This window comes from Equus caballus, chromosome 17 (genome assembly GCF_041296265.1).
Source record: "Equus caballus isolate H_3958 breed thoroughbred chromosome 17, TB-T2T, whole genome shotgun sequence".
NCBI lineage: Eukaryota > Metazoa > Chordata > Mammalia > Perissodactyla > Equidae > Equus > Equus caballus.
This window is the reverse complement of record NC_091700.1, coordinates 38,309,084-38,321,405: the sequence shown is the minus strand read 5'-3', so window position 1 is coordinate 38,321,405 and position 12,322 is coordinate 38,309,084. Positions and strand designations below refer to the sequence as shown.

At 41.1% G+C, this 12,322-nt stretch overlaps 2 protein-coding genes across 3 annotated transcripts in view; one reads left to right on the top strand and one right to left on the bottom strand.

The window, feature by feature from the left end:
- The window catches only part of LOC138918380 (mitochondrial ornithine transporter 1-like), a 132,316-nt gene that overhangs the window by 104,971 nt on the left and 15,023 nt on the right, over positions 1-12,322 (bottom strand). The gene's annotated exons all lie outside the window — the stretch shown is intronic.
- Positions 1-12,322, top strand: part of LOC138918367 (uncharacterized) — a 201,741-nt gene that overhangs the window by 184,420 nt on the left and 4,999 nt on the right. Inside the window, exons 54-57 of the mRNA XM_070239620.1 lie at positions 40-101; positions 1,899-1,979; positions 5,586-5,691; positions 10,519-10,610. Coding sequence (XP_070095721.1) covers positions 40-101; positions 1,899-1,979; positions 5,586-5,691; positions 10,519-10,610 — 341 coding nt within the window. The remainder of the gene's footprint in view (positions 1-39; positions 102-1,898; positions 1,980-5,585; positions 5,692-10,518; positions 10,611-12,322) is intronic.

Below are 12,322 nucleotides of genomic sequence, written 5' to 3'. Positions count from 1 at the left end.
ATGAACATTGGTTCACGAACTAACTGTTTTCTTTTCCAGGACGGACTGGTACTATGGTTTGTGCCTGCCTGATTGCCTGTGAAATATTTGTAACTGCAGAGGTATGAAAGATGTTACTATCAACTCTGTCCTGTGCTGATTGAATTCGCTAGTTCTGAAACCTTACTGGTAGGATGTTAAGATGATCCTTTGAGTCATGGTACTTATGAAAATGTAATTGGAGAGGTGGTTATTAGAAAGCTTGGTTTTAATACATCCTTGTTTAACTTGCTCTAGTTAGTAACTAGCCTAGGTACCTCTTACTCTGGGCCAAGATGAGGGTGATGTCAGTGACATACTCACCTTGGGCACAAAAATTAAGGGAATGCCAAAAATTTTAGTAATTAAGATAAATAATATTCTAATTCAATACTTTCAAAAATAAAAATTAATGCAAAAACTCCATGATGTATACAATAGCAACATTTTAAATAGAAACAGGACTCAATAGGGGCAGGATTGAGATGAGATGAGTAAGGTCCAAGTTATGCAATTGTACAAATACTCAGCAATCTAGAGGTTTTACTCGCCTCCCCTAGTCCCAGATCTGCTGTTACTCCCACCAACTGCAGAATTCTTCCTTCCTCACAAGAATAGTACCAAGATTGATTAGGTAAATTCTCCAAAGGACCTTAAACATCCTCAGAAGTGCTAGGAAGATAGACGGTATCGTTTTTCAACTCAGAGCCAAGTCTTGCCCGAATATTATTATCTTTGCGTACTCAGTATATGTGGGGTCTGTGCCCTCTAGAAATTTGTGAGAAGACAGAGTGGGCTGTTTCTACGTCTTTAAGTAGGGTCGTCAGTCTTTTTTCTGCCATGATCTTGCTGAGAGGTTACCACTTAAAGGACACACTCTCAGCAGCTCTGCTCCTCGTTTGGCCGCCAGTCCAGATAAGAGGAGCTGTGGGTTATGCACAATGCCCAGCACTCTAATTCCACCATCTTCTTTTTTTCTAATTTGAGACACACAAATTATAAAATGGATGTTCTAGGACAGTGTTTTTCAAACTACGGATCATGATCTATCAGTGGGTTGTAAATCAACTTATTGGGTTGTGACCAGCATGTTTTTTAATAAAATAAAATAGATTAAATAGAAAATGTCAAATGGTAGTATTATTTTGTGAAACTTTTGTTTCAGGGGTGTGTGTGTGTGTGTGTCCTAGGTTTATTAATGTAGATTGTAGCTTTAAAAATAAAAAGATCAGGGCCGGCCCGGTGGCACAGCGGTTAAGTGTGCACATTCCACTTTGGCGGCCCGGAGTTTGCCGGTTCGGATCCCAGCTGCGGACATGACACCGCTTGGCAAGCCATGTTGTGGTAGGCATCCCACATATAAAGTAGAGGAAGATGGGCCCAGATGTGAGCTCAGGGCCAGTCTTCCTCAGCAAAAAGAGGAGGACTGGCAGTAGTTAGCTCAGGGCTAATCTTCCTCAAAAAAAAATAAATAAAATAAATAAAAAAATACAAAGATCAAAAGCCATTGACCCAGAGCCCTAGACTGAGAGCCAGAGACCTATGCTCTGGGCCTGTGCTCTCTCAACTGGCTGCATACGTCTCCGTGACAGGTCACTTGGTTTTCTTTTGGTCTCAGTCTTCCCCATTTGTAAAATGGAAAGGTAGGAAGAAGGACCAGATGATCCCTAAGGTCTTTCCAGCTCTGAAACCCCATGTCTTTATCAGCCTTTGGATGAGAGCAGATCTTCATGTTGCCTTCTTAGTTTTGTTGTATTGGATAGCCTCTGCCCAAAGACCGCTGATTTAAGGAAATAATGTGCCTTGGAAACTTTAAGAGTACCTTATATAGGAAAGGAGAGTGAAAATGAGCCATGATTGGATTGTCCCCTTTTCTATAGGAGAGCCTTTATTATTTTGGAGAACGACGAACAGATAAAACCAGCAGCTCTAAATTTCAGGGAGTAGAAACTCCTTCCCAGGTAAGTTTCTTTTTAAAAAAAGGTGGGTTCTTTGGGGAATTTGGTTAAGATTGGTGCCTATTACTTAGTTTCATTTAGACTTTTCTCCTTTGGTGATCAGGTAGCAGCACTTGGGTGCCCCGTGACAGGCCTGGATCCTTCCCAGGGCCCGAGAGCCATGCCTATGGCATGCCTGTGCTTTGCAAGCACTGAGTTCTCCCCAGAGCATCCTGCTTTCCATTTTATATTGGTTATTGTTTACAGAATTCAGGAGTTGATTCCCCTCCCAAAGTAGGAAGGTCCAATTCTAAGGTTCCAGACCTCTGAAAATATCTAAAGTCATCAGCCTTTTATTTCCCTGCAGAAAGGAACTGAGTCTTTCACAAACCCCTACTGGGACAATTCAGCCCTTGCAGAACATCACAAGTGTGTATGTGCACACATGTGTGTGTGTGAGAGAGAGAGAGAGAAAGAGAGATGGGGAGGCTGTGTTTTTAAACAGAGAGAAAAGAGGAAATTAACATTTTTCAAAAGCCTATTATATACCAGACACTATTGTACTTTTACATATATTAGCTCATTTAATATTCAGACAACCCATGTGAAATATATGCTATTACCCTATTTTTTCCTTTTGAAGACATTTTATTGTGGACTTTTTCAAATATAAGAAGTCAAGACAGGGCCGGCCTATGGCCAAGTGATTAAAGTTCCACACATTCTGTTTCTGCAGCCCAGGGTTTGCAGGTTCAGATCCCAGGTGCAGACCTACTCCATTCATCAGCCATGCTTTGGAGGCATCCCACATACAAAGTAGAGGGTGATTGGCACAGATGTTAGCTCAGGGACAATCTTCCTCAAGCAAAAAAAAGAGCAAGATTGGCAATGGATGTTAGCTCAGGGTGAAACTTACTCACACACACACAAAAAGTCAAGACAATCATATAATAAATTCCTTACAGTCACCTCACCACTTCAACAATCATTTCATCATGTAGCCAACCATGTTTCATCCATTCTCTCCCCATTCTCCTCGCGCGTGTGCACACACACACACACTCACTCTCCATCCTTTCTCTATACCTGGATTATTTTGAAGGAAATCCCAGACATCAGATCATTTTATCCCACAGATATTTTAGTGTGACATCTAACATAAAGACTCTTTAAAAAACCCTTAAAACCATTTATCATATCTAAGAATATTATACCTTAATAATATCTTAATAATTTCAAATGTCTACTCCATGTTTAAATTTCCACAATTATCTTTAAATCTTTTTTTAAATTTAGTTTGTTTCAATCAGGGTCTAAACAAGGGCCACACATTTCATTTGGTTTCTTTGTCTGTTAAGTCTCTTTTAGTTTATAGCTTTTCCATCTCTCTTCTTTATTCCTTGTACTTTGTTTATTGAAGGAACTTGGACATTTATCCTATAGAGTTTACAACATACTAGACTTTGTTGAACCACGCTAAGTGCTTTGTATTCATTATCTCCTTTAATACTCTCAATAACTCCATGAGAGGGCACCATTGTGATTCCCATTTTACAGATTAGAACATTGAAGTTCAGCGAAATTTTTTTGAACCAAGAACTCAAGTCTAGATCTGTCAGACTCTGAAGCCCATTATTTCCCATCCTCTGCACAGCATCTCATCTGTTTTTGCCTTTTCTATATTGCCTCTCAAACCGAAGTGAGAGTTGGTTGGCAATTGTTAAGTAGATGTGGATGCGGCTGTGAAAGAAAGTTTTCTTTGAATGAAGTGATGGGAGCTGAATAGATAACCTTGGCCTTGTTAGCTGGCTCTGGAAATTTAGTAACTGCTGGCTCTAGAAATTTAGTTTGGGGAAAAAGAACTCAGCCTTATCCACTGATACTTTTCTGCCACACCCAAGAAAAAAAAAAGATAGTAATAAGCTATAGGCTAAAAGTAACACTTGAACTTACTGAAGCCCAGCTCTAATCATGACATTTCCATGCTCAAAATCCATAATGGCTCCCCTCTGCCAAGGGCAACAAATATAAACATTTTAATCTGGCATCAAGATCTTATTTTTCCAACCATTTCTTCCATAATGTACATTCACATGTCCTACGCTCTAACACATTTGGACCATTTGCTGTTTCTCAGCCTGGTACCACTTTATACCCACATGCTGTTGCTCATGTGGACCCTTTTTCCTGGAGTCCTTTTCTCTTCCCAGCCTGATGTAGTCTCTTGCTTTTTCAGTTTTTATATCCCTTTGTGTTTCTTTTAGGGACTAAGTGACTTTATATTATTCTCTAGCTATTTGAAGTGGCGACTTCTCTGCCCCTTTTGCAGACAAGGCCCATGTCTTACCCATCTTCCCAACCTTGGCATCCCAAAGCACCTCTTATAGTATCTCCTTTGTTTGTAGTGAATGCTTACTAAATAGATGCTTGTCTTATTAACTTCTGTTACAAACCCTGTTGTTTTAGGCTGAAGGAGAAGGAAGAGTGAGAGTAAGAGCAGCTTTAGGGCCATGATGGGTTACATCCTTTAATGAAAGATCAAGAATCTAGTGGCAGAAGCCAAGGGGACGCTAGATGCAACTCCTTCAAGGACTCTCGCTGTACAGATTCCCTTCCCCATTTCTTCTGTAGTCATGCACAGTTTCTCTAACTTTGGTCCAGAACTGGCACTCCCTAGGCTACAACTGAATCTTTTCTGATTCACTGGGAGAGCAATACAAGGACCCGGCCCCAGGTTTCCGAGCTGTGTTGGCAAAGCCCCAGGACAGAGTTCCCTCCATGTGGGGAGGTAATTCTCAGATACCATCAAATTCTGACCCTGCATTGTGGGCCATTCTACAGACTACATTTCATCCACCTCTGAGTTAAGAAATTGCAAGAGCGCTTCCCTTGACTGGCCCTTTCCAATGCAAAGTATGGCAGTTAATTTAACACTTCTCATTGGGTGCAGAAGAGTCCGCGAACTTTTAAGTCCAGTTGATTCAGTACCTGAACTCTTCAGCTTCTTGAAGAAAGATTCAAGGAGAGAGCCCTTGTGAGCAGCCTGCCACAGGAGAAGAACTAGACTAAAAAGGACAGGGCTTCCTTGAAAATAGAATTGGGGAAATGCAAAGTGAAGGAACGAGAGAAGAATATGTATCTACCACTGGCCTAGAGAAGTCTTCCTCTTGAGTTTTCACATCTGCAGTTCTCTCATGCCTAGGAGGCGACTCTCCACCAAACCACAAGCCTTCCTTTAACTCCGTCACAGTCAAGCTTCTACCCTTGGATCGACCTTTTTCACAGTTGCAGTTAGCTGCATCTCACTGTAATGTTGTTGAAACTGCTTTGTTGGTTCTGGTTGGTCAACCTCTCAATCATAGCAGCCTATAAGCAACACCTGGCTCCTTTCTTGTTCCTTCCCCACAGCACTTAGTTCAGTATCTTTTTTTAAGGTAGATATTCAGTCATGAGGCAACATATATAAAAACGCCTATAATGGCATGTATGTAGATTCATATAATGTCATCCAATAAATGTTTCCTTAATTAATTACTCTCCTTAACAAGTTCTATGTATAGAAAAAAAATCAGGAATGCTGACTTTAGACTTTTCATCTCCACTTAAACTGAGGCTTCTGTTGTTTTGCAGAATAGGTATGTTGGATACTTTGCAGCTGTGAAAAATATCTACAATATGAATCTTCCTCCAAGAAGGATACTTATGATAAAAAAAATTATTGTTCATTCAATTCATGGTAAGTGCTTTAGTATAATTGGAAAATTGGGCAGGAAGGCCAGTGTTCTTACTATTCGAGAGAGTTTCCCTTACGGTTATATAAAACAGACAATCCCAACTCACAGTTGCCTTTTTATGTATCCTCACATATGAACCCCTCCCCCTGGAATTTCCTATTGGCCTAGCAGTGCTGTGGTCATATTAGCAACCCTTAGACATCTTCTCCGTTCCTCTCCCATCACCACTTTGGGGGGTCCATCCCCTTCCCTTTTCTCTTGTTCTTATTGCTGCTCTGGTCTCAGCCCAGGTGGACTTTTCAGCGTGGAACCTCTGATGCAGAAGAGAGGAAGGGCCTGTGAGCCCTGGAGACCACTTCTCTCTCATACCCACCTCTAGTTCAGGGATGGTCTTGGCAGCAGCATCTCTACCATTTTCTCACCTACTCCTTTCAGAGACCCTTTGTTTTCTCACCACCCTGGTCTCTCCTTTTGCCCTCCCTCCTCCACCTGTAGCCCCCTCACTCTCAGCAGCTCCATCAAGATGTCTTAAATGCCCAAACAGCAAATGAATTTTGTTGCCACAAATTCTTTTTACAAATAACTACCGAATACCTGCTTTGGGCCAGCCCCATGCTAGTGTTTCTCTGCCCTTAAGGAGTCGCTGGGTGGTTAGCAGAGGGGCGGAATGAGTACAAAGATAAAGAGCTGACCACAGTGTTGGGAGCACACAGAGTCTGGGCCCCACCCAGCCTGGGGGTCAGGGAAAGCTTCTTGAGGGGACAGTGCTTAGATCTTCCCTACCTGAATCCACATGAGCCTGGAAAGGGTTGAGAGAAACCTGGGCTGTATCGGGTGTCTTTCAACGCCCCAACTGTTACTGATTTTTACCAGGAGTAAAAATCCTTATAAGCTTCAAAAGAATTGATGTTTGCCTGCTTCAAGAATGATGGAGAGAGACTGGGATCCACCACCGCCCAGGGAGGCAGGAAAATTGGTCAGATCGTCCATCTCTGGGACTTGAGAAAGAAAAGAAAGGAAGGAAGGGAGAGGAACTGGCCTCAAGTCCCATGTCTCTATTTCTCCATCACTCACCTCTCTTTCCTGCACAGCTCACCTCCAGGAGGTGGGAAGGCAGGGATGTCTCAGCAGAAAGGGGATAGGGCCTCACTCTCACTGCCAGAGGTGCAGCAGGGGGTGAGGCTTCTGATCCCTAAAGCAACAGCCAGATTGCAGACCATGAGGAGGTGCTGAGTGCTGGACCTCTCATGGGTGGAATGGTGCCAGAGCATTGGTATCCACCCAGACAGCCTAGTGTTTTCAGCCTTCTGAAGAGTCACACAAAGTAAGATCTAGATATTTATTTTTTTTTAACATTTCATCCAATCATTTACAAATGAAAGAATCTTTAAATAAATATATATAAACTACATAGTTGAAAAGATAGATTACAGTTGTTAAAATATAAAATGCTTTTTTCAAATTATTTACATACCTCCTCCATGCACACACACCCACCCATATCACCACCACCAAGAGGTGGTGGTGAGGAATTTTGGTGGATTACCACAAACAGATTATGTAGGTTTCTGGCTTCTGAAACCAACTTCAACCTAGTAGCATTGTTTCTGTGGGAAATTTTGGTCTAGATTTTCAAGCAAGCATCATGCAGGCAAAGCCTAGAAACACAGCCTGTTCTAGCAGGAGGCTGCCCAGTAGAGGTCAGAAGCGCTTTGCTCCCCTTCCTTCCCACACTCAGTGGGGCCCTGCACGCTAGACTGCAAGGCTGCTTTATTCCACAGAGTGAGAGGCAACACAGTTGGCTGTTGGAGCAGTTTCTTCCTCTAAGAAATTTAAACCCAACTATAGACCAACTGGATGGTGTGAGAGCCTGTATGGTACCTGAGTGCACACTCTGCCTCAGTTTCCTCTTTGTTAACAATGGGAATAACAGTATCTATACAAACTTCTGTGAGTATTAAACTATTCAAAACAGGCAAACAGGCATTTAGTCTAATGGAGTTTTTTTTAAAGATCGGCACCTGAACTGTTGCCAATCTTTTTTTTTTTTTTCTGCTTTATCTTCCCCAATCCCCCCGGTAGACAGCTATATATCTTCGTTGCACATCCTTCTAGTTGTGGCATGTGGGACGCCGCCTCAACGTGGCCTGACGAGCAGTGCCATGTCCACACCCAGGATCTGAACCAGCGAAACCCTGGGCCGCGGCAGCGGAGCGCGCGGACTGAACTGCCCGGCCACGGGGCGGCCTCCTAGTTTAATGGAGTTTTAATGCATTTCTCTAATATGAACAATGAGAATAAGATTAGTTTCTCAAAATCCTAAGCTTAGAAATGTTTCTAATAAGTTCTAGAATTTCATATGTTGTTCCAGTCTGATATTGTATCCTAAGACTGTGACCTCTCTCTTAATATTTTGAATTTTATTTCAACTCTGTGGAGACATTTAGTAAAACCATAAGGTGCAGATGTGGTGAACAGAGGAACTAACCCAAATTTTTAAGTACTGCAGGTGAAAAATGGAGAATTTCATGCATTTGGTTTCCTAATCTCGGGCTAACATAAAATAGAGGATTTTAAAAGTCCAATTTGAGATTCCTCATGAAGACTTCCAGATAGAAAGTTGTGACCTTAGCAGCTGTTCAGTACAATGTGGGTCTAGGCTTGTGGGGCCAACTTAAGAAGGCCTCTATGGGAAGTTAAAATTCTTGCTGCACCATGTAAATCATCAGGCCAAACCTAATGACACCAGCCTTCTTTTGGAATAATAATCTTCCTTTCAGATTGTTTTGATCACAACAGAAAGGGGATGGGAGACTGTCAGGAAAAAGTGTGGAAGACTTTGAAACAGGCAGTATCTTGTCTAGGGTGCCCTTCCGTGGTTCCCTCCACCTCTCATGGTCTTTAAGCTATTCTACAACTCTGTAAGTTGTAGAAAACTGATAATAATGCAAATAAGTTTTGTACATAGAAATGCAAATTAGTTGTGTTCAGTGAAAAGTGATTGATTGTTGACAGTTTTATATCTGTAAATTCATCATTCCTTATTTGCCTATAAATGTGCAGTACTTTGAACCAGCTGTAACATTTTACTGGTTCCTTATTAATTAAGGAGTTAAATAAAATTTTTAATGTGTGTTAAAAAAATGCAAGGTACAGGACAGTACTATGGTATGCAACAATTTCTGTAAGACAAAAGGGGGCAGTAATGTGTATTCATATTTGTGTGTGTGTACACATATAAAATTCTCTGGGAGAATATATATTCATATTTGATTATGTATGCATGAAAAGCAAGAAACTAATAGTAGTGATTATCTATTTGGGGCTGGAGAACTAAACGGGAAGATGGGTGAGACAGAGACTTTTCACTTCATCTGTTTTACCTTTTATTTTTAAGTCATGTAAGTATACTTCAATTATTTAAAAAATTTTAAACGTGTGAGAATTAATTTAAGCTTATAAATCAATGCCCTTTTCTTGTCATGTGATAAGCATTTGACTTAGTTTAGTTCTACATTTTACTGATCTCTGGTAGACATCAGTAGGAAGAAGATTTGCAACTGGAATAGGACAGAGGGAGCTGAGGCAAAGAAACCATGATTCCTAATGACAAATCAATAATACAGTATTTGGGGCTGGCCCCGTGGCCGAGTGGTTAACTTCGCATGCTCCGCTGCAAGGCGGCCCAGGGTTTCGTTGGTCTGAATCCTGTGCATGCACATGGCACTGCTCATCAAACCACGCTGAGGCGGCGTCCCACATGCCACAACTAGAAGGACCCACAACAAAGAATATACAACTATGTACCGGGGGGCTTTGGGGAGAAAAAGGAAAAAAATAAAATCTTAAAAAAAAAAAAAGGCTATAAAAAAACATGAAAAAAATAATACGGTATTAGAGAAAGCAACACAAACATAATATAAGATGAACAATCAAGAATGATTAGTATATGGGGGGCCTGGTGGCGCAGCAGTTAAGTGCACATGTTCCGCTTCTTAGCGGCCCAGGGTTCGCCGGTTCGGATCCTGGGTGCGGACATGGCACCGCTTGGCACGCCATGCTGTGGTAGGCGTCCCACATATAAAGCAGAGGAAGATGGGCATGCATGTTAGCTCAGGACCAGCGTTCCTCAGCAAAAAGGAGGAGGACTGGCAGTAGTTAGCTCAGGGCTAATCTTCCTTGGAAAAAAAAAAAAGAATGATTAGTATATGACTTTATTTGAATATTTGTTTTAGTTTTGTACCTTTAGTTCCATGCATATTTAAGTGAAATATGCAGGGTTGAAAGGAAAACAATAAAAATTAATTGGAGGCTTGAGAAACCAGCCCTTTGAGGAAATGCTAAGGGAAGTGGGCCATTGGAATTGAAAAAGGAGCAAGAAACCATCTGTCTGTAAATACATCCTGAGCACCGTAGAAATGTTTGGACCCAGCTATTCGATATTTTCAGAGACTGCGCTAGGAACTGGACTTAAATTTGTTAAGAAACATCATGATTAGAAGTCTGAAGAAAGAAACACATTAACAAGGAAGGTTGCAAGTCACCTTTTCTATTTTTTTTTCTTAGAAAGATGAAAAGATGAGATTCTAAGTCTTAGAAGCTGACCTATATGACTTTTTATTTTTCTCCAGCCTTATAACGTCTGCTTTAGGAGACAGATTTGGGCTTAAAGCCTTGTCCTTCAAAGACAAAATCTATGCATGTCCCAAATGTTTCTATATTGACACGTTGTTAGCTGGGATAATCTTTTCTCGTTTTAATCCATAATTTTAATTGGGGAGACATTTTGATCTTTGCTCTAACCAGCCTAACTTTTTAATTTCATTCAGGTGTTGGAAACGGAAATGGACGTGATCTGAAAGTACAAATAATAATGCGCAAAAGGATTGTCTTTGTCTGTTCTGCTTCCAAGAACTGTAGGGTAAGAGAAAGCACGTGAACTGAAAATTCTGGTATTTGTCTCAATCTCAATGTCAAATCAGCATCTTGACCTCCCCAGACCAGTGCTCACCACAAAGAGAGGCCAAGTTGCTTTCTGGTTACCATCCGACTGAGTGTCCCTAGTCAGAGCTAAATTAAACTCACTGTTCAAACTAGTTTTTTCAGGGCATTTTCCAGAATATATTTTCAGTTCAGAGTGTTGCATTGTCTTTCATTTTTCCATAAATGTCAAGCAGTTTCCCAGGAATCTACCAGAGTATTTTTTCTTTTTAAAGGAATCCTTTTGGTTTTGTTTTTTTTTTTAAGATTCGCACCTGAGTTAATATCTGTTGCCAATCTTATTTGATTTTTCTTCTTCTTCTCCCCAAAGGCCTCTCCCCCACCCCCTGCCAGTACGTAGGTGTATATTCTAGTTGTAGATCCTTCTGGTTGTGCTTTGTGGGATGCTGCCTCATGGTCCTTTTATTGGATGGCACTGATTGTGAAATTTTAGTGTGCATGAAAATCACCTAGGAGCTTGTAAGATGCAGATTCCTAGGTTGCACCCCAAAAGTATAATTCAGGAAATTTGGAATGGGGCCCAGGAATCTCTAGACTTAGTGATGTCCCAAGTCATTCTAACTCAGATGTCCCATGGAACTGCTCTGTGAGAAACAATGCAAGAGGAATCTCTTTACCCAAAGCAATGGGAGCTGGTAGTCAATGTTTTCTTACATGTTGGAGAAATGCCTAAGACTATGGACCTTTTCTGAAGCAATAAGCAAGCTTCCTTAATGGGTCTAAGAAAAATTAACTTTTAAAATTCTCTCTCAGGCTTTTGTCTCTAGTTCTACTATTACCTCTCCAACAGCACTCCTTTCCCTTCTTTTTGTGCCCCACTCCCAACTGAGGGCACTCACCGAGGCCTGATCCTTGGCTTTCTGCTCTTCTCTCCACACATACTCTATTATTGGTTCTGTTCATCCATCCCCCTGGCTTAAACTATAATTTTTTTCTTTCATTCACTCAATATATTTATGAGCACCCACTGTGTGATAGATACTGGAGCTACAACATGGACAGTCTCTGCCCTAACAATTCAAACACATTTGTCGATCCGTAGTTATCAAATGAGCTTTTCCTCTGCTTCTGCAAATGACACCAGCATTCTCTCGCTCAGGCCTTCAAATTTGGTATTATCTTTGGTTCTCTCTTTGCCTTGGCCCCCTATATTCAGTTAGTCACCAATTCCCGCTGATTATACCTTTGAAATCTCTCTTCACTCTCTCCCTTCCTTTCTGTTCCCATTGCTACCACCTAGTCTAGGACCTCATTTGCTCACGCCTAGATTTCTACAATCATCTCCTTACCTTTTCTTTCTCCTTATAATGCAGTATATAGGATCCTGCAATATGCATCCTGAAATACTGCTCTCATTGTGAAAAGCTTATAGGTAGAGCAGAAGACAAACTGAGTGCCCATGGTCAAAGCCAGTTACTATATTTGGCTCAGTATTCTTATCTGTAAAATAAAGATTACATCTCAAGTGTTGTGAGGATTAAATTACATAATATAGTTGAAGTTGCTTTGTGAGCTATTAATCACTAAATAAATGTTATATGTGATAATTATCAGGCCACTTTGTCACAAAGGAAATGCCCCACCATATTCTTCAACAACTTCCTTCTTATTTCCCTGGCTCTTCAACTCTCA